Source organism: Pelodiscus sinensis, chromosome 24, assembly GCF_049634645.1.
Source record: "Pelodiscus sinensis isolate JC-2024 chromosome 24, ASM4963464v1, whole genome shotgun sequence".
In the NCBI taxonomy this organism is placed as follows: Eukaryota; Metazoa; Chordata; order Testudines; family Trionychidae; genus Pelodiscus; species Pelodiscus sinensis.
The window spans coordinates 21364855-21386441 of record NC_134734.1 but is presented as its reverse complement, the minus strand read 5'-3'; the positions used below and the strand labels follow the sequence as shown (position 1 = coordinate 21386441).

General features: G+C 64.0%; 1 protein-coding gene across 1 annotated transcript in view; it reads right to left on the bottom strand.

Annotated features, from left to right (window-relative positions):
* ADAMTSL4 (ADAMTS like 4) overlaps positions 1-21587 on the bottom strand; it is a 68197-nt gene that overhangs the window by 27467 nt on the left and 19143 nt on the right. Inside the window, 4 exon segments of the mRNA XM_075907409.1 lie at positions 2685-2787; positions 3685-4906; positions 5841-6685; positions 11437-11506. Of these exon segments, the coding sequence (XP_075763524.1) occupies positions 2685-2787; positions 3685-4906; positions 5841-6685; positions 11437-11506 (2240 nt within the window).

The window sequence follows — 21587 nt, the reverse complement described above, 5'->3', positions numbered from 1 at the left end:
GCAGAGGGCAAGGGAGCTGGGGGGTGGGCAGAGCGGGCACCGCAGCAGGGAGACGGGGGACTGACCCCAGTTCCCACTTGGCCCCCCACACCCAGTGGCTACTTTCCTGCATCCCATTCGCTTGGTGCTGAAAAGTCCCAGCCTGGCCCCAAGTCAACTGGAGCTAGAGCTTTGGGGGGAGGGTTGGGCGGGGGAGCTGGGTGCCCGGACTCCTGGGTGCTCACCCCGCCCATGGGAGGGGGGTGGGTCCCAGGGGCAGCGTTTCTGCCAGGGACCCAGTGGCTGGGAACAGAGCGGCTGCCTGTAGCCAGAGGGGGGTGCTGAGTTAACAGAAGGCACCCCCAGGGTTCCCAGTAGTGACCAGCGGAACCAGTTCGAATGAGATTAGAAGTGACCCCAGTGCTCCAGGTTAGAATTGGCTGAGGCTGCCTGGCTCAGAATCAACCTACCCCGCCCCATCCCCGTCCCCGAGGGGAATTGGAACCAGCCTGTTACCCCCCGTCCCCAAGGGGAATTGGAACCAGCCTGTTACCCCCCCCCCCATCCCCAAGGGGAATTGGAACCAGCCTGTTACCCCCCCCCCCCCCCGTCCCCAAGGGGAATTGGAACCAGCCTGTTACCCCCCCCCTCACCCCAAGGGGCATTGGAACCAGCCTGTTCCCCCCCTGTCCTTGAGGGGAATTGGAACCAGCCTGTTACCCCCCCCCCCCCGTCCCTGAGGGGAATTGGAACCAACCTGTTACCCCCCCCCCCTGTCCCTGAGGGGAATTGGAACCAGCCTGTTATCCCCCCTGTCCCTGAGGGGAATTGGAACCAACCTGTTACCCCCCCGCCCCCTGAGGGGAATTGGAACCAGCCTGTTACCCCCCCCCCCCGTCCCTGAGGGGAATTGGAACCAGCCTGTTACCCCCCCCCCCCCGCCCCCTGAGGGGAATTGGAACCAACCTGTTACCCCCCGCCCCCTGAGGGGAATTGGAACCAACCTGTTACCCCCCCCCCGTCCCTGAGGGGAATTGGAACCAGCCTGTTACCCCCCCTGTCCCTGAGGGGAATTGGAACCAACCTGTTACCCCCCCGCCCCCTGAGGGGAATTGGAACCAGCCTGTTCTCCCCCCCCCCAGGGGAATTGGCAGAACTAGCCCTGCCCACCTGGATCAGGTTCACTCCTGGTCCCCGCGGCGCTGCTCCCCGACACCCCCCCGGATCGGGGCCAGCCTTTGGCTTCCGCCACATCAGCACCGCCCCGGGCTCTCCCTGGGGTGGAACCATCGCCAGCTCCAAGCAAACGGTTTTCGAAGTGTGACGCTCTTGCATTATTATTTAATTCCCACCCAGTCCTGCTGGGGCTGCCCCCGAGACCTGAGAGGTGACTCCCCCGCCCCCTCGCCCGCACTCCTGCTCAGGGCTCAAGAGCGGGGAAGGGAACAGAGAGAGACTCATGCGCTGAGGCAGGACATGGGACGTCCCAGCATCCTGCATGGGGGTCCCCCCAATCGCTTCCTCAGCACAAGGGCCCCCCGTGGAGAAGTTTTCCAGCTGATTGGCTTCCCACGTGCCCTGGACACGGGGATTTAAGAGACAACAGGCCTTGCCCCTGCACACAGCCAGCAAGGCACAGGCGGTTCCCGCTCGTGGGAAGCCACGTGCCCGGAGGAGCCCGTGACCACCGGCCTGCCCGCTCGCGCAACGCTTACGTGTAGCTCCAGGCTCCAGCCTCGCGGCACGTGGTCCCACACCGCCCACGACACGCGCCATCACGCTCCCGAACTGCACCCGGCCCCTGCCCGAACCGACGGAGCCAGGCGAGCGCCCGAGCAGCTTCGGACGAGCGCGGAGAACGAGCCGGCTCATCAGACAAGGGCCAAGGGAGCGGGGGCAGTCGGCTTCTGTCACCAGGGAAATGTGTTTGCCACAGCCTGAGCCGCTGCCTTGGCGGGGAGACACGAACACGCCCGCCGGCGCGGGTCACCCGGGAGCCGACAGGTAAACACGCCCTGCCACGGCTGGGCGCATCCGTCACCACGTGTGCACACGGGCCCGACCGCCCCGTGGCTGCAGGAAATGTGTCCTCCAGGAGCAGAGACCAAACAACCCGGCCGCCAGGAGCAAGGGGGATTGGAAGCAGAGCCTGGGCCCGCCAGGGAGCAAGGAAAAGGCCCAGAGAGCGAGAGGGGTCCCCGAATGCCATGGGGGAGCCAGGACCTTTCTCACCAGCAGGAACCGAGCACCAGGCCCGAGCCACCAACGCAAGGCGGGGCGGGGGGGGGCACGGCTGCCCACCCCAGCTGGGAGCATTGAGGGCTTAAGCAAGGGGGGCAGGGGCTTGGCCAACAGGGCCCCGGGCTCTGTGCAAAAGGAGCCTGCTGCTTTCCCACTTTGTTCATGGCACGGGGCCGCCGGGCAGCAGCCCTGGGGCTAGAACAGGAGGGCAGGGCAGTGGAGCAGCACTGAGGGGCGCCTGCAAAGCTATGCAAGCGGGGAGCCCTGGGCTCTACCAGCAAAGGGGGCTGGGGTCGGGACGGAGGGGCACTGGCAGAGCTGTGGAGAGGCAGCGCCCCCCAGAGAGGCAGGCAGCTCCTAGGAATCCAACCCGTAGCAGAGCACTGAGCTGGTACCGCACGAGGGTCCACTGCCCCCTCCTCCCCGTAACCATGGGAACCCCGTCCCGGCTCCCGGTCCCTTACCGTCCGTGAAGGGCTCCCACTGGTAGAGACGGCCCATGAACTCCTGGCTGTTGAAGGCAGCGCACTGCACGGCCCGGGCGTCCGGCTGGTCGGCGGGGCACGGCTGGAAGGGAAGGAGGCTGGGCTGGCACGCAGGTCTCCCCACAGGTACCCACCGGGGCGCCGGCAGCAGCGCCCGTCGCCAGGGCGCGTTGCAGACACCCTGGGCTCCGACATGCAGCTGCCTCTGGGGTGGGGCACAGCTGATGTGCCCCCTCCGCACCGCACTGCGATGCAGGGGGCCCCGAGGCTGTTCTCTGCTCCACCCAGGCGACACCCATTCTCCTGACAGAGAGACCCCGGGGGTCCTGCCGCCCGGGCCTCTCTTCCCCCAGCCCACAGACAATGCCGCCCCTAAATCACTTCCCAGCATGCTCTGGGCCCCAGGCTGGGCCGGCGTTACCTAAGCGGGTGATTGACACGCCCTGCGCTCTCGGCACACCACGGCGGGGCTTGGCTGGAGCCGGCTGGGCCCGACCTTGCCGGGGTTTTTGCCGTGTATTCAACCAACCCACCCATCAAAAAGGGCAACTTGGCAGGAAACCAGCTCCCGTTGCTCATCTCCTCCCTGGCCCGCTCAGCGGCGCTCAGTCCTGCCGGCGGCCGTGCCCCGCGGAGGACTCCTACACCGGGACTGAGAAAGGAGCCCTGCCCCACGGGATCGGTCAGCCCCGCTGGCTAACGTGGGGGAGGAAGGCGTCAGAACTCTTGGGCTCTTTTCTGAACGGGGCTGAGTGACCTTGGGCCACCTGTAAGAAGGGGGTGGCTAGTACTGCCATAAACTGGCTGGGGATGTGTTCCGAGCACTGTCCGCTTCTGGAGGAAAGCTGGGCAGATCACCTATGTGTCATATGCCCTGTACTGCCAGTGAGGGATGGAGATTCTCCAGTTGAGGGCTCTAAGTTCTAGGCCCACCAGGCTGCGGCATCTGGTGCCCTGGAGGGAAAGCCGAGGTCCTTACCTCCTGCCTGCAGGCTTTGAACTGCTTGCTCTCTCCCTCGCAGTGGAAGGTCTCTGTGCCAGGGTGGTAGAGATTCCACTGGGGCACCTCGGGGCTTGGGTGCAGGCCTGGCCTGGGCCTTTGCCCCCTGGTCTGGAACTGGATGGGGCTGCCGCGGTGGAGCAGCCAGACGTCTGGCTCTGCCGGCCGGCGAGGCGAGGGCTGCTCCACGAAGAGGCTCTGGGGGGCCCGGGCGCCGTAGCTGCCTGGGTGGTACTCGTTCTGCCGCTGGGTGCGGGGCCTGGCCAGTTGGTGGGGATGGGAGCGTGGTGGGGGGTCGGCAGAGCCTGCTCCTTCCAGCGGAGCCTCAGGCCTGGGTTTTGGGGCCCGATGGTGAGCACGGGGGCCGCCCCCTGCCCCACGCTCCTTGGGCGCCAGTGACGGCTCCGCGCTGGCGCTGTGGTTCTGCAGCACCACGTGCGTAAGCGGCAGCTCCTCCCGGGGCCGAGGGGCACGGCCGCTGCTCGGGGCCTTGTCTCCCGCGGGCATCCGGGGGCGGAATGGCTGCTGGGTGCCCCTCCTGCCAGCCCCAGGCCCCTCTCCCCCTCCGCGCTCAGCGGGCGCTTGCTCTCCAGCCCCCCGGCGCGGCTCCTGCCAACCCGTCTCCTCCTCTGGAGCCAGGGGCTCTCCCGCACTGGGCCCTGGGGTGGCTGCCACAGCCCAGCCTGCAAGCAGGGAGGGCTGCTCCGTGGGAGAGGGGCCTGGGGGCGCTGCCGCTGGCTTCCAGTCCCCTCCAGCACTTTCCTCCTCCTCCGAGAGGCCTGCGTGGGACTCGGCCGTGGCCTCGGCCTTCAGTGGCCCAGCGCTGCCCTGCTCGGTCGCGTGGGGCTGGCGGTGAGGCGTGGGCCTGTCTCCGCCATGTCCAGGCCTCGCCCCCTGCCCTGCCAGCTCTGAGCTGTTCTCTGCCAGTGCCCCAGCCTGGAACGGCGTGGAGTCCTCCGCCGGCCCGGCCTTCTGCTGCTTGCGGTGCGGAGGGTGCTTGCCCTGTACCGGCGGCTCTTTCTTCCGCCTTGGGGCTTCCTCAGCCTTGTGCTTGGGGACCTGGGTGGGCAGCAGCAGCGGGTCACTCGGGGGCTCTGGGTGTCTCTTGAACCGCGGCGCCGTCTCCTTGTGCAAGGGCAACGCGAAGGGCACCTTCCCGTAACCGTATTTCCCTGGCTTGATCGACTCTCGAATTCGAGACCTGTAGGTGGGGGGGAGGAAGGGCAGTAACAGGCCCTGAATAAACAGAGCACAGAGGAAGCCAGGGATCCTCCTAGAACAGCTGCACCACCCTCTACTGCCCTCTACTGGGTGGCTTCAGGATGGCACATCTTGTGTCATGAGCCCTGTATTGCACACAGCTCAAGGGGATTTTCCCACAAGTTAGGCGGGATGGGGCAGGGCTTTTGGCGCAGGAGGATCTGAGCTCTTGCTCTGCTGCTGCCATGGGGCGTTCCAGGCACCGTCGTCATGGGGCGGTACGGGGCCTTGGTTTTGAGCTGCTGTGGGTGGGTCATGAGCAACACATAACACTGCCTCCTAGCGAGAGTGCACCCCCATTGCTGGCGCGGCCCTGTACCGAGCTCAGTAGGGGCATAGGAGGAAGGAGGGTACAGTGGTTAGTGCTATGGCCTGGGGCGAAGGAGATCCCAGGTTTAGTTCCCAGCTCTTTTTCTCACCCCATCTCACCGTGGACAATCCCTTAGTCATTCTGTGCCTCAGTTTCCCCCTCTGCCCAATGGGGCTTACTGCCCGGCCTTGGGGGGTGCATTCAAGTTCCCCGGCAGCATGATGATGCAGCCCAGATAAGGCCTGACAGATGCTAGCAAGGGTGAGCTGACTCCATTTCCAAGTGGATTTAGTTGGGGGGGGGGGGGGGCGCATTGCCACATGGCTAGTGCTGGGGCTGCGGCCAGGGCACAGTTTGGCCTCCATGCCCAGATCCAGGAAACGTTGGTGCCTATGGGAATTAGGATCCAAGCCCACAAGCTGGGAGAGAAGCTTCAGAGCAGAGGCCCGGGGGAGGAATTGCACCAGGACCCCTCCCCCCGCACACCAGTCAGTGGCTGGAGGACAGTGCCCCCCCCCGAGCCCGGGCTGTGCTGTGGGGGGCTGACGGGGGACCCGGCTCTCACCTCCTGGCAGCGTGGGACTCCTGTGTCGGGGATGCCGCCCACTTGTGCCCAAGGGTGCTGTGTCGGGAGCTGCCGCCTGCCTCGGGGCTGCCCCGCTGCGGGGGCCTGAAGAGCGGGAGCGAGTCCCGGGCTGGCAGCTGCGCCGGGGCCGAGCTCCCGCGTCTGGAGAGCCGCTCGGGGCTGGAGGTGGCGGGAGCGTCCGGGTGGCGCAGCCGACGTGAGGAGTGGGCCAGGCCGCGGCTGGCGGCGCCTTCTTTGCCCGACGGGACCCCTCCCAGCCTTGGGGGCCTGGGGGCCAGGGCCGGGCTCCTGCCGCGGCTGGGGGGGGAGGAGGAGGCGTCCCGCAGCGGGGACGGAGGCCGCTGCTCGGAGGGAAAGGACTCGTGGCGGAGGTATCTGTTCAGGGGCCCGTAGCGGGCGGGAGGGGTGGCCGGCCGGGGGTGGCCAGGGGTGCTGTGGAGGGGGAGGGCAGAGCCGCTGTGGAGGGGAAGGGCAGAGTCACTGTGGAGGGGGAGGGCAGAGTCACTGTGGAGGGGCAGGAAAGGCCCTGGTGGGGAGAGAGGCACCCTTGACTCCCCATCTGTGTGAAGGGGGTAGGACGGCCGGGGCGGGTAAGGATGGACCCGTTCCTCCGGGTACTGGGGCGGGAGGTAGGTGTGGGGGCCATGACGGCTCCCCCACGGGACTTGCTGATAGGGGGGCAGGCAGGTGCGGACCCTTTCCAAGACCCCCACCCCGCAGGGCTGGGAACAGGACGACCACGGCCCCCAGCCACTCCAGGTGCCGGCAGCTCGGTTTCCGGCTCCGTCCTCCTCCGGCGCCTGCCGTGACGTCCGCGGCGGGACCTGCAGGGGCACGAGGAGACGGACCGGTCACCGGGGGGGTCCGTCAGGACGGGCCTGTCCCCATCTCTAGCCGAAGGGAAGCAGCCGCACCACGGGGCCCTCACACCCTCCGGTCGGCCACGTTCCTTAACGGCAGGGGACATCCACACCACTGGCACGGCCTCAGCCGGAGCCCCGCCCCACCCCCCCCCGTCCGCCCCTCCGCACAGCTCAACACCTGACCCGGCAGGCCCGGGCGCCGGGACTCCAAGGGGCCAGGCTGGCCCAGGTCTCTGGGCTTGCGACAGACCCAAAGATCCAGGGAAGCAGGGAGAGCCCAGCTGGGAAGAGGTCGGAGCAGGAGGAAGAGAAGCCAAGCAATGGGGCTGAAAGGCAAACGGGCAGTGCTGAGGGGCCCGGAGCCGCCCCGGCCAGCACTTCCCTCCTGCTTAAGGGGGGTTTCTCCCCCAGCCCGCCCCACCGCCGCTGGCCTGGCCTCTCCCGGGTTCGTCCGAGGGACAATCCCACGCCGGGCTGGGTGGGCCCAGCTGTGGGGAGCAGGCCTGGGAGTTTATCCCTGCCCAGCTGTTCTCTCTCCCCTCAAACATCCCAAACGCTGCTGGGCCGGAGGGCTCCTCTGTGGCCAAAAAAGGAAAGGAAGGGAAGGAGCAGGCGCGCCCCTCCCCAAAACATTTGGCACGGCTGGGGAGTGACTTGGCTGGATTTTAACGAGGGCACGGGCACCGTGGGGGGAGGGGAGTCCGTGAAGCCCGCGGGGGGCTTCCTCGCACTGCTCCCCCCTCCGCCCCGCTCTCCTTTTCCCCCGGTCTCCTTGGGTGAGCCCCGGGGTGGGGCGCTGCGGGAATCCAGAGGGGCGGCCACGTGTAGAAGGAAAGGTCAAGGACGTCTTCGGGCAGCCCAGAGCTGGCCGGTGGAACTTTCCGCCACTGGAGGGAACGGCCAAGGCGGCGGGGGCGTGTTTAAGCCAGGCGGGAGGGTTGGGAGCGTCCCCGTCCACCCTGTTCAACAATCCGGGGGCGTGGTGGGGCTGTTGCCCTTTTCGAGGCGATGGCAGGCTACGCACGGGGGCGGATTTGCCGGAGGCGGGGATGCTGGACAGGGGGTACCGGCGTGGCTAGGTCTTCACTGCCAAGTGAGCCCCCACGGCAAAGCCCTGCCTGAGGCACCGCTGCCCCGCTGGCCCGGCGCTCCCCGGGGGCATCGCTAGGACCTCCGAGGGCGCATCCCATGGGATTTACCCTGCCCGGAACCAAGCCACGAACTGCCACAGAACGTGGCTGCCCTTCCTGGCCTCAGGGCCGGGCCTAGCCCACTCAGACATGCGGCTGCTTCGGACGCCGCTCGGCACGGTGCCCTATGCGGCCTTTGCCGAGCGCCGGCTGAGGGCAGTGCCCCCAGCCCCCACCCCCGGCCGCCCAAACCCTCAGCCCCCCACCCCCAGCTCTAACTGCCTCCTAGCCCTGAGGGTCAAATCTCTCAGCCCTCTGCCTCCCTGCTCTGCCTCCCTGCCCCCCACCTCCAGCTCCTCAGGCCCTGCTCTGCCCCCCATCGCCCAGCTCCTCAGGCCCTGCTCTGCCCCCCATCGCCTAGATCCTCAGGCCCTGCTCTGCCTCCCAGCCCTGGGGGCCCAAACTCTCAGACCCCCTGGCTCCCTGCTCCACCTCCTAGCCCCATCAGCTCAATCCTCCAGCCCTCCAGCCCCTGCTCTGACTGCCGCCTTGCTCCCCCTCCTGGCCCACAGCTCTGGCAGGCTGCACCGCTCCCCCTTCTGCCTGTTCTCCCATCGGCCCCCCCTGCCCTGGGGGTGGAGCTGGCGGGCGCGCTGCAAAGCGGGCAGGTTGGCAGCCCGAGTGAAGGCCCCAGCCCGAACAGCAAGCCCAGTTCCTTGTGACTGTTCAGACTGTGAGCCCTGTCGGGGGGAGGAAGGGGAGACAGGGACTGTTTCACGCTCGGCATCTCTAGAGGGCCGTTCTGGTGCTACCGTGGTCTCGTAGCCCCGGGGGTGCAGCACTAGCCTCCACGCAGGTTCTAGTGCCATGCCTCAGTTTCCCCAGCTGCCCCAAACAGCCGGGTGGGCCCTTCCAAACCCCAAACCCCCTCAGCAAGGGCCTGGCCCGCTGGTTGATGGCACCTCGTGCACTGGTGCAGGAACGGGGGTTGCTGCCGGACCCCCCGACGTGCAGTAGTTTGCCCCTCAGGGCCCCACTATAAAAACTGTCCCAGCCCTGTGGCGCAGGGGGTGTCGAGACGCCCGCCGACCAGCGTGGGCACGTGCGGCGACTGTGCACAACGGGGCGGGAAAAGGGCCAAGGTCAGCTCACGACGGGGAGCGGCTGGTGCAGGAAGGGCTGGGGGGTGGGGGGCTGCGAGGCAGAGCCTGAGAAAGTCGTCCCCCCCCCCCAGCTGGGTTAGCCACCCTGCCCAGAAACAAACTCTCCCACAGGGCTCTGGGCTTTCCCCTCAGCCCAGCCCAGCTGCGAACTCCTGCCCCCGCCCCGCCGCTCGGCAATTCGGGAATTTCCGCAGCGACGGTGGGTTGGAAGCTCCCCTCCCCCCGCAGTGTCGTGCTCCTCAGGGACTTGGCCTGTGGTGGGGTGTCGTGTTTGAATGCGCCTCGGCCCGGCCCCAGACCACAGGCAGCCCTGACAGGCAGCCCCCCTGGCGGGGAGAGTCTGGCAAAAGGAAGAGGCCTTTAGCCTGGAGTATCTGCCTGCCGCGCTCGCCCGGGCCACATACACACGCTCCCACTGCGCACGCAAACCCCAGCGCACGAGCCTCTTTCTCCCACCGGCCTCTGCAGCGACTCTTTATTTGTTCCTCTGTACCTTCAGGGCATCCCTTATCCTGCCTTCCAACCCAGACGGCCTGTGTATTGGCTACCCCTCTGCTCCCAGAGTGGGGGGCGGGGTTTGAACCTGCCACCCTGCCCTCCCCAGGGCGAGGGAGGGGCGGTGCTGTGCCCCTAAGACTATGCTCCCCTTCCAGGCTATGTCAAGGCTGCAGGCTTCTTTCGGGAGAGGCTGTTCTGGAAGAGATCTTCCGAAAAAACGTTTTCCGAAAGAGCACGTCCACACTGCCCAAGCGCAGCGAAAAAGCGACCTGCCTTTTCGACCGATAGCGTCCACACTGCATGGATGCTCTCTCGCATGTCAGCTGTGATGACGACAGACGGAATGGCCACCTGGGCTTTTTCCTCTTTCCTCTTCTTGCGAACGAACTCCCTCTTCCCGGTCCACCCACGGCTTTTTCCAAAAGAGCCTTTTCATAAAACGGCTTCTTCCTTGTAGAAAGAGGTTTACCCATGTCGGAAAAGCCCCTCTGGTCTTTCGATTTTTTTTCAAAAGAATGCGATTGCAGTGTGGACATGAGGTTTTTTTCGGAAAAACAAGCCGTTTTTCCAAAAAAACTCTGCAGTGTAGACATACCCCCAGAGTCAGGAATGGAACCCAGGAGTCCAGACTCCCAGAGCTCCCCGGATCTAACCACTAGGCCTCACTTCCCCCCAACTGGGAATAGAACCCAGGAGTCCTGACTTCACCCACCCCTGCAGCTGCTCTGGCCACACAGGCTTTCTACTGTGCTTTTGCCTGGCCCGGAGTGTAATTTAGAGCAGCCCGGAGGCTGCTCTAAGTCACGCTCAGCTTCTCACAGCTCAGTGCAGGCCAGGGAAGCAGAGAGCAACATCCCGGATCTGCCCCCTATTTGGGGGGCTGGGACCAGGGCGAGCGCAGGGTGCTTACCCCAAGGGAGGCTCCGGGACGAGGGCGTTCCCAGGGGAATGCTTCCTGCCTGAATAGCATCACTGAGACCCAAACCCGAGAGGGGTCCCATGTGCTCCTGCTGTGCCGGATTTTCAGCCACCTCTAGGGCAGAACGTGGCAGAGGTTTAACAGCCCACAGCAACACGCCAGGCAAAGCAGCCCCAAGGGAGGGTTATGGAGGGAGAGCACCAGCTACCTCCAGCGGGGACTGGCCACACCCCAGCCTGCACCGGGATATCGTATGGGATCAGCTGCAGCCTTGGGGGGCACCGGGGGAGAGCGCCCCCTAGTGGGCAGCTCCCCAACTCTTTCCAGGAGAGAGGTGTTTCAGCCCAGCACCAACCCTGCCGAGGCACCCGCTTCCTCCCCAGTCGTACTCTGGCTGCTCCTGCAGACGCCCGAGGGACCCCATGCGCCCTGGGTCCAGCCGGGCACCGAGCCGACTGGCTAGCCAAGGGCCCCTAGACATGCTCCCAATGGTGCCTGCCCGTCCAGCCCGGGGGAGCCCAAGGACAAAGGTGCGGAAGGCAGCATCCTACCAACCGGGGGGCACTTTGGGGGCGGGAGGGGCGGTTCCCCCCGTCACGTTTCCCGACGTGGCCGGCCTCAGGCATCCAGCCACGCAGCAGAAGGCGGGAGCTGAGCTCAGGGCAGGGAACACGCCCCGGCCGTCAGGCCCCAGAAGGACAGTTCCCGTCCGGCGGGAGCCAGGAGCCGAGCAGGTGCCGGGTTTCCTGCGCGTAAGGGGCAGGTCTAGGCAGGAGAGAGACTCGGAAGAAACCCCCCGGCCTCGTTCCGTGGGCAGATGGGACCAACCAGGCGTTTCCTCTGTTCTCGAGGAGGGGTCCAGGGTCTGCCCCGTTAGCCACGTGGGGCCAGGCCAGTGCGGGGGAGGGAGCCAGGGTCTATCGGGGGCCAGCCCGGCTCTGTGCTTCCCAAGCTTCTGCCCCCCTCCCGGCCCCCCAAACCCAGCCGTAAGGTGGGACTCACCTTCCTGCTGCCCTGGCTGAGCGGGGCCGTCAGCAGGGCCAGAGCCAGGGCCAGTCCAGCCATGCAAAACCTGCCGAGAAACCCAGAGACGCCGCCATTAGCATGGGGAGGGGCCCACCCACCCCGCTGCCCTCTCCCTCCGGCCTCCGCTAACCCCTGGGCAGGGCTGGGCTCCAGCCCCCCCGCCCCCGGCTCCTAATGTTCAGTGGCGGCTCCATGTGCCAGGCCAGAGAGCGGGGCCAGATCTGCTCTCCACGGTAACATGGGGCATGGCCAGGCTCAGGCCCGGGAGACCCTCCCGCGTGCGTCTCTGCCGTCGCCCGTCTCACCTCCAGTGGCCGCCGCGCTTTCCCGCTTCGCGGCTCGGAGCCTGTGCCCCTGGCAGTGCCCTGGCCCAGCGCTCCCCAGCAACCCTACAATAACAAAGCCGTGCCGATGCCCAGCGCTCCCCAGCAACCCTACAATAACAAAGCCGTGCCAATGCCCAGCACTCCCCAGCAACCCTTCAATAACAAAGCCGTGCCAATGCCCGGCGCTCCCCAGCAACCCTACAATAACAAAGCCGTGCCAATGCCCAGCACTCCCCAACAACCCTACAATAACAAAGCCGTGCCGATGCCCAGCGCTCCCCAGCCACCCTACAATAACAAAGCCGTGCCAATGCCCAGCACTCCCCAGCAACCCTACAATAACAAAGCCGTGCCGATGCCCGGCGCTCCCCAGCAACCCTACAATAACAAAGCCGTGCCAATGCCCAGCACTCCCCAGCAACCCTACAATAACAAAGCCGTGCCAATGCCCAGCACTCCCCAGCAACCCTACAATAACAAAGCCGTGCTGATGCCCAGCGCTCCCCAGCAACCCTACAATAACAAAGCCGTGCCAATGCCCGGCGCTCCCCAGCAACCCTACAATAACAAAGCCGTGCCAATGCCCGGCGCTCCCCAGCAACCCTACAATAACAAAGCCGTGCCGATGCCCAGCGCTCCCCAACAACCCTACAATAACAAAGCCGTGCCGATGCCCAGCGCTCCCCAGCAACCCTACAATAACAAAGCCATGCTGATGCCCAGCGCTCCCCAGCCACCCTACAATAACAAAGCCGTGCCGATGCCCAGCGCTCCCCAGCAACCCTACAATAACAAAGCCGTGCCGATGCCCAGCGCTCCCCAGCAACCCTACAATAACAAAGCCGTGCCAATGCCCGGTGCTCCCCAACAACCCTACAATAACACAGCTGCTGAGGGCTCCAGCATTCGAAGCCACGCAGAGAATGTCTCCACCACCTCACAGCCTGGTGAAGATTTTGCATCGCTAGCAGCCTGGGCTGGATTTGAACCCGTGCCTCGAGCCCCCCTCCCATTCCCAAGCCAGCTGGGGCTCGACTGGGCGTCCGCGCAGGAAGCAGCTGCCGCCCCCCAGCCCATCCCGCCACGCTCCCCTGACAAGTGCTCAACACAACCCAGCGCCTGGGAGAGAAAAAGGCCCCGTAAGCCCCATCCCCGAACCAGCTGGGGGCCTGCAGGCAGGAACATTCAAAGTGGGGGAAGCACCGTTTGCTTTCCTCCCCACCACGGCGAACCTCTGGCAGACGGCGGCCGCCACCAGCCAGCAAGCAGACCCCTGAAAATCGGGGGGGGCCCTCGACCAGTCCCGGACCAAGCCTTTGCCCGGACACCCCTGCCTCACTGACCGTGGGCTCCCGTTGAACCAGTGACCTCCTGATGTTCCATTACCACCTACTGAGTCATCCCCTCTCCTCCGGGAGGATGAGGTCACGCGAATTGGCCAAGCACGTCTCTCTCTATCTCTCTCCTCCTCCTCTCCCCTTCCCCCAGCTCTCGGACAGGCTGTAGCCGGCTCAGTCCTTGTGCGGATCCCGCTGCACCGAGCTCACCCTGGGGGCGCTGGGGCCAGGCACCCGATGGGGAGGTGTCCGTGCCCAGCGCCGCCGCGGTACCGAGCGCCACCCCAGCGGGCAAGCCCTGCTAGACGCCGCGCCAGGGAGGTGGCGCCGACGGAGAGCTGGGCCTAGGCCCCCTCCCGGCCCATTGGCTGCTCTTTGGGGTCTGCCTAACACAAACGAATTCCCGGCCTGTCTACGGACTGGCCAGCTCACCCGCCAGCCCTGCCAGGGATGGGGGGGAGAAGGGGGAGGGAAGGGGGGGAGGACTCAGAGCTGGGCCCCGGGTGGACTCGGGCGGGGAGCTCACAGCAACCAGGCTGAGGGCGGCTGGCAAAGGAGCGTCCAGTTTCGCACCCAGGTGGCAGAAATGGCACCAGGGAGGCAGCAAACACCAGCTGGGCGGGTGAGTGGAGAGTAAATACGGGCTGGGCCGATCTATGTCCCGAGCCGGGGGCCCTGGCCAAACTCTCAGCAGGGGCTCAGGACTCCTGCTGCAGCCTCACCACCCTGCCCAGGGGGTCTGGCCCTGGGGTGCCCCTGCAGCCACCCCAAGCTTGGGAAATGGGGGCCAGGAGCCCCGGATCTCCGCACACCCCACGCCGTACGCTGCTGCCATGTCCCAGGGAAGGTACTCGCCTACAGCCCCGTCACCCTGGACATTTGCCCAGAGGTCCCATTCCTGGCCAGCAGGGAGGTGCCTGCACAAGCCATGTAGTTTGTTGCTGGCCGGCAGGTCGGGGTAGGGCAGCAGGTCAAGCTGGGGGAAGTGGGGAGTGGAAGTGGGTCCAAGTATGGGGCCAGGGAGTGGCACCAGCCGGTGGGGAAGCGGATTTTGGGCATATAGGCTGGGCAAGGCTCAATTGTAAGGGCTGGGTATGGGCAGCGGGAAGCTGACTTCACAGTCAACCTGTGGAACTCCTTGCCAGAGGATGTTGTGAAGACCAGGTTCAAAAAAGAGCCAGATAAATTCATGGAGGAGAGGTCCGTCAGTGGCTATTAGCCGGGATGGGTAGGAATGGTGCCCTAGCCTCTGTCAGAGGCTGGGAACGGACGACAGGAGAGAAATCACTGGATGATTCCTGTTCTGTTCACTCCCTCTGGGGCACCTGGCATTGGCCACTGCGGGCAGCCAGGAGACTGGACTAGATGGGCCTGTGGTCGGACCCCGTGTGGCCGATCTGATGAGTGGAGGTGCAGGCAGGGAATGGGGGTGGATTGCCAGCGATGGGAGGGGGTGACATTCAGATGGGGAGCACAGTCCATAGATCTCCCCAAAAACCTTTCCAGATCCCCTGGCACCCAGACCGCAGGGGTTAACCAGCTGGAAAGGGGGCGCCATCCCCAGCCGCCTGGGACAGACCCGCTCCTCCCGGCCCACGGCTCAAGGGCACAGGATACGTTCAGACTGGAGGAACGTGGCTGCCGGCCACGGGCGGCACTGGGGGAAAAGTCACCGTCCAAAGGAGAGGGGAAAAGCTCTTCCCCGCCCCCGCCCGATGCAGACGTCCCAGGAGGCCTCGCACATCTGCCTCAAGAGCCCCGAGTTCAAGGCTCTGTCCTTCCCACTGTGAGAGCCGGCGGCAGCTCGGGGGTCCCGGAGGCAGCTCCGGGAGCGGGGGAGTCGGCATTGCTTGACTGCGTGGGGAAGCACCCGCAGCCGGAGCCGAGCAATCCTGGAGGTCGGGGTGCCAGGTTAAAATCACCCGCTCAAAGTGCGACTTGGACGCGGTGCTGGATTCCGAACAGCATTTGCAAAAGCCCCCGGGGGTACGTCTACACTGCTGAGTAAAACCTCAGAGCCCAAGCCAAGGAACCCAGGTTTGGGGGGCTCCGGCTGCAGGGCTGAAAACAGCCAGGCGAATGCTCCTGCTCCGGCCAGAGCCTGCAATCCGAATCCCTCCCCTCTCGCTGGGTTTCAGAGTCCGGATTCCAACTATTTCTAACCTCGCAGCCCCGCAAGCCCAAGCCAATTGAGCTGGGCTCCAAGACACGAGGCCACAGGTTTTTCTTTGCCATGTAGATGCAACCAAACTGATTGAGAAGTCTAAGTACCAATGTAGGATAGGCTCCTAAATCACTTAGGCACTGTTGCCATTTTAACCCTAAAACTCCTGTTAAAATGTCCTGAGATTCTAATGACAATTCACAATACAATTCAGATTAAGAGAGAAGTGAAGTGTGTGATTCAAATTGCCATCCAGATTAAGATTCAGATCAAGTTTATTAAAACACTGATTCAAATGATTAGGGTTCAGATTAAGTTCCCGGCTCGGCCCTGCAAGCCCTTAAACCTGTTTAACTCTTCGGTCTGTTTCATTTCCCTGGGAATGCCCATGTGCAGAAAAGAAAGATCTTGCGTAAACAGCTGCAGGACCAGGGCCTCACGCTCAAATCCAGAGTCAAATCCAGATTGCATTTATTCAAAGTAAAATTCAAATGAGGTGTATGCAAAGTAAGCCGAAGAATGAAGTTCTGATGCCAGGTAGGACAGATTTTAAATGTATTCAAAGGGAGATGCAGGATTCAAATGCCATTCAAATTAAGATTAGGCCTCAGCTGGAGGATTGTGTCCACTTCTGGGCACCACATTTCAAGAAAGATGTGGAGAAATTGGAGAAGAGCAACAAGAATGATGAAAGGTCTAGAGAACAGGAGCTATGAAGGAAGGCTGAAGGAATTGGGCTTGTTTAGTTTGGAAAGAAGACTGAGAGGGGAGATGACAGCGCTTTTCAGGTATCTAAAAGGGTGTTACAAGGAGGCCGGAGGAAAATTGTTCTTGGCCTCTGAGGACAGGACAAGAAGCAATGGGCTTAAACTGCAGCAAGGGAGGTTTAGGTTGGACAGTAGGAAAAAGTTCCTAACTGTCAGGATGGTTAAACACTGGAATAAGTTGCCCTGGGAGGCTGTGGAATCCCCATCTCTGGAGATATTTAAGAGCAGGTTAGATAAATGTCTATCAGGGATGATCAGGATGGTGCTGGGTCCTGCCATGAGGGCCGGGGACTAGACTCGACCTCTAGAGGTCCCTTCCAGTTCTAGTGTTCTAGGATTCGATGACTCTAAGATGGGCGTTTCAGACGACAGATTCCCCGCCTCAAAAGCCAGAAGGGACAACTTTGAACCTGGCGTCTGAGCTCCTCCATCACGCCGGCCAGAGGGCTGCCCTGAATTCAATCCCGTGGGAACGGGAGCCTGCCTTTCAGCACAACATCCCCTCTCAAGGTTAAAATTGCCCGTGCTGGCGAAGGTCCCCCCGCCCCTCCCGGGACACCGTGTTCGTGTTCAGAGGTAAAGTTTGGATTCCGAACGGATGGAGAGTCAGCTCGGAAATCAGATCCAAGGCTTCAGTTCAGAGCGTCAGACTGACTCGTCCCAACCGAGCCCTCCCCTCTATCCCCCGCCGGCCCCCGTTAGATCTCATTGTGCTTCGTGCGACGGTCTCTGACTGTGAATCGGTGGCAGCTCCCAGACGCCGGGCGTGCGCCAAAAGGCCTGAAGGTGGCAGGTCTTTTCGAGCGCGGCCGACACAGATGAACTCCCGCGCGCTGTGTTTATTATTGTTTCCCCCGCCTGGGCCGGGGCGCGGCCGGCGCGTCGAGCCGTGGGCTGAGAGGTCGGCTTGCTGGGGACAGTTCCACCGTCTCGGCGGGGTTGGAATTAAGCAGCCCTGACCTCGCTGGGAGACGGCATTTCCGTCAGCTCTTCATCCGCTCCCAGCCGGAGACGCGCCACCAGCTGGCGATGGCGCCGAGGTCGCTGCGGCTCCCAGCCCCGACTACAGAACCGGGCCAGGGTCCCGAACGGCTCGGGGCGCCGGCGACGTACCGCGAGACGCCTCCCTTCACCCGTCCCAGAGCCGGCCGCCTGAGAAAGTCAAGGCCTGAGCATTTCCCATGCACAGAGAACCACCACTCCACGGCCTCCCTGCCCTGCAAACCGGCCGCTCCTGGGTTCCACAGGATTGCAGCCCGGGGGCTAATCAGAGCTCATCCAATTAGCTAGAAGAAGCTGGTGGCTGGGAAAGAGGGTGGCTGGGAAAGAGGGCTGCGACTGGTGTTCTGCAGCTGTCGAATTCAATGCACGCCGGGCACGGAAGCCAGCAGGGCTCTGTTTTGCTGTCTGGATGGGGAGGGGAAAGAAGAGGAAGCCTGATTCTCTTCCCGCTTTGTGGCACCGAGACCGGGCACAGCGCAAGTAACAAGCCTGTACCACGGCCTGCACTGCCAGCCAGCCGGCTCTTAGTGGGAGAGGCTCCTGCACTAAGCTCCCGAGGTCGCAGGTTCGCGTCCGCCTCCCGCAGCACCACTGGATTCCATGAAGTGACCCCAAAATCCGCCTGCTGGGAATCAGGCCTACTGATGAGGGTGTTGCTCTGGATCGGGGCGGGCTGGATCTGGCCCACCAAGCCCTTTGATCCCGCCCTGCCACCGGGCCCGTTGGGGGTGGGGAAGCCCACGGAGCCTCCTCCCCTGCCAGGGGTGAGTGGCACTGGAGGGAAGCCCCAGCTGTTCCAAACAACTGGCGGTGCCCTTGGCAAAGTGGGGGCAGGGGCAGAAAGATTCCCTCAAGGGAACCTGCCTAGGCCCCGCCCCTTCTGCCTGATGCCCCGCCCCTTCCAAAATCTGGTGACGTGCCCACCCCTGCTCTGGAGTCACCCCAAAGTGTGTGGATCAGCGTCAGGCTGGGAGGTGGCCGTCGGCGCTCAGAGATTCCCTGGGTCTCGTTCTCCGCTGCCATTTACGCCCGCGCAGGCTCAAATTCGGCCGTGGCCTTGGGAGGATCTGGCCCCGCTTCTCCTCGTGGCCCTGGGCCCGCGGGGCTGGGAGGGCAGGTCCCAGCCCGTTTAGCAGGGAGGGGAAGGGAGCTGCCGGGGGAGGAATGCAGGGCAGGAAGGGCACAGCTCAGAGGCCCCACAGGCACAATCTGCGTCCCCATCTGAGCACCAGGAGTCAGGGGGGAGCCGAGCAGCCCAGCCAGGGACAGGTGCGGTGCACGGGGTCCCATAGTTCCACGGGGCTCTGTGCTGCTCCATCCCGGCTGGGCACCGGAGCCCCCGTGGGTGCCGTCGGCTGGCTCTGGCTTCCGCCCTGGTCCCTCGCGGGCCCACCTGCTCCGAGCAGCGCCCAGGGCTGGAGGCATCGCTGCCCATGTCAGCCCCCGGGACGTGCGGGAAGTTCCCGCGTCCTTGATGCAGAAGGCAGCTGAATTCTTGCCCTGCCTCGGGCCCGGGGACGGAGCGTTTGCAGCGGGAAGCCGATGGCCCCTGGGCGACAGCGCGAACACCCTGGAGGGGGCCCCCTCCTGCTCCAGAACGGACCCCTCGCTCGTCCCCTCCTCCAGCGGCGCCCCCCACGGCTCCGCAGCGAGGATCAGGCTCCGCAGCACAGTCTTACGCAAAAGCAGCGGCTCCACTCGCTAGCAGCAGTAGCAGGCTTTTGTCCTTTCGCTGCAGCAGCCCCCCGAGGGAGAGACGGAGGCACACGCCCGCTCCGTCTGTTAGGGCAGGCCACCCCTGCATAAGAGGACGCTGTCCCCAAAACGGTTTGCCGAGCTACTGCCCTGGTCTCACCGCCAACCCCCCCTTAAAACTCACTCCTCCGGCAAACCGAGCAGCAGCGGGCTTGCAAAGGGAGCTGCCAACGTGGGTAAAGGGCCAGGGCCAGGGGGTTTCAAACTAGGGGGCGTGCCCTAGGACTGGGGGGTGGGATGTCGGGCGCTGGGGCTCATGGCTGCAGGGGGTCAGGTGAGCAGTGGGGGTGGGGCTAAGGCAGCTCCCTGCCTGTCCTGGCACCGCAGACTGTGCTGCGCCCCAGAAGCGGCCGGCAGCCGGCCCAGCTCCTAAGTGTGTGGGGGGGAGCTAGGTGTGTGTGGGGGGGGGCTCCGCACACTGCCCCTGCCCTGAGCACTAGCTCCACCCTCCCGCTGGCTGGGAACCTGCTGCCGGCTGCTTCTGGGGGGCAGCCTGGTCCGCGGTGCCAGGAGAGGCAGGAGGCTGCCTTGGCCCCCCCCAGTGCACCGCTAACCGGGGGCCGCTCAAGGGAAGCCCCTCCCGCCCCAGCCCTGCCCCGCCCAAGCGGGAGCCCCCCCCAAAGCTCCGCCTCAGCCCCACGCCCACTCAGTCCCATTCTCTCGGGTCGCAGCATCAACGATTTTCTTCAACTGGGTCATGAGAAAACGAGTTTGAAAACCTGCCGGGCTGGAGCCAACCCTGAGCCCCCAGGGCTGACTGGTCTGCCGGGATTCCACTGGCCTTTGGATCGGGCCCTTTCTCAGCGGCCTTGCGAGCCCAATACCCGTCCTTTACCTTCTCCCCTTCACGCTGGTTTTCTTGTGTCACATTTCCCAGGGCCAGGACCCAGCCTCGCTGCCCAGAGGCATTTAGCACCCGGCAGAGGTGTGTGTCCAATCAAGGCGCAGACATTCCCAGGGAAAGCTGGGATCAGGGCCCCCTCTCATTTTTTTCCATCCCTGTGCGGAATAAATTTTGCTCTGTGCATCATGGCACGTACGGACGTGCACCACCAGCAGGAACACACGCTGCCAATACAGGCACTCGGCTAATCATCTGAGTGGCACCTGAATCTCTCCTGGGTGGCCGCCCAAGCGCACAGCTTACAGGGAACACAGGCTGGGATCGTGGCCTTGAAACCCTGCCAGCCGGGAGTCCTGCTGCCCCTTTGGCCTGGCAGGGTCCGATGACAAATAAAAAGGCCGGCTTCCTACCCCCCCGCCCCACTAATTCCCCTTGGGCGTAAGAACCACGCCAGGCCCTCTGTGGTAGAACAAAATCCACCTGCCCAGCGCGAATGGGAATAGACCAACGCCAGGTCACTGCCCAGAGCTAAGATCGCTCCGAAGGTCGCACGGCATAAGCACTCGTCCGCGTCACTAATGTAGCTCTCACTCTGTGTGTGCACACCCACATGTGTACACACGCGCCTCCCCTCGTGTGCACACACACACCTCCCTGTGTGTGCACACACACTTCCCCTTGTGCGCACACACACGCCTCCCCAAGTGAAAACACACACGCCTCCCCAAGGCATGCACACACAGACCTCCCCTCATGTGCACACACACACACTTCCCTTGGGTACGCACACACGCCTCCCTTTGTGCACACACACACTCCTCCGCACATATGCACACACACCTCTGCACATGCACGCACACACGCACATGCTTCCCTTCATGTGCACACAGGCCACACACACATGCCTCCCTTTGTGCACGCACACATGCCTCCCTTTGTGCACACACACACACCTCTGCACGTATGCACACACACACATGCTTCCCCTCATGTGCACACACACCTCTCCCCTTGTGCACACACACACCTCCCTTCATGTGCACGCACACGCCTTCCTTCGTGTGCACACACATCTCTGCACGTATGAACAAAAACACCTCCCCTCGTGCACACACTCCCCTCCCCTCGTGCATGCACACACACACCTCCCCATGTGCGCGCACACGCGAGACAAGAGGGAGCCATCCGATGTCACTTTTCTGACCCCGGCCACCCAGTAACACCCGGCTACGACGAGCTGGGGTGAGGAGCTGCCCTGGCAGATCGACCATCGGCTCCTCGTGTCTGGCTTCTCCGCCTCCGGCAACGGCCAAGACCTGCCGCTCCAGACAAAGGAGATACAAGAATTCCACACGGCACCTGGCTGACGGGCGAGGTGAGGAGGGAAGGAATTTCCCTCCTGCCAGTGATCAGTCCATGCCCTGAAACCTGAGACCCACGTTACCGGAGCTTGCACGGCTTCAGCGCACGGGCGGGTGAACAGGACCCAGCCTGGGAGGCAGAATCCATAGGGAAGAATGGGTCAGTGGTTAGGACTCTAGCATGGGATTGGGTTGGCAGAGCTCAACTCCCTGCTCGGATACAGACTGCGAGATCTCGGGCGAGTCCGTGAACTGCTCTGTGCCTCAGTTTCCCCATCTGTGCAGGCGGGAGAAGAGCCCTGCCGTGCCTGCCAGGGGACTGTGAGATAAATGCGCTATAGCTAGGTTATTCCTGGCTCTGCCCTGAATGCTCTGCGTGCACAAAGCGCTGCCCTTTTAGCTGCAAAGTGAGGCTGATGACAATGGCTGGAGACCTATGGACACAGTGAGTCACATCAACATGCTGAGCTTTGCCTCCTGCAGCAGTGAGTTCCACAGATTGACGCCCCTCTGCATCAGATTCCAGGCCTCCTGCCACAGCCAAACCTACCCAGAAACCCTGAGATGATCC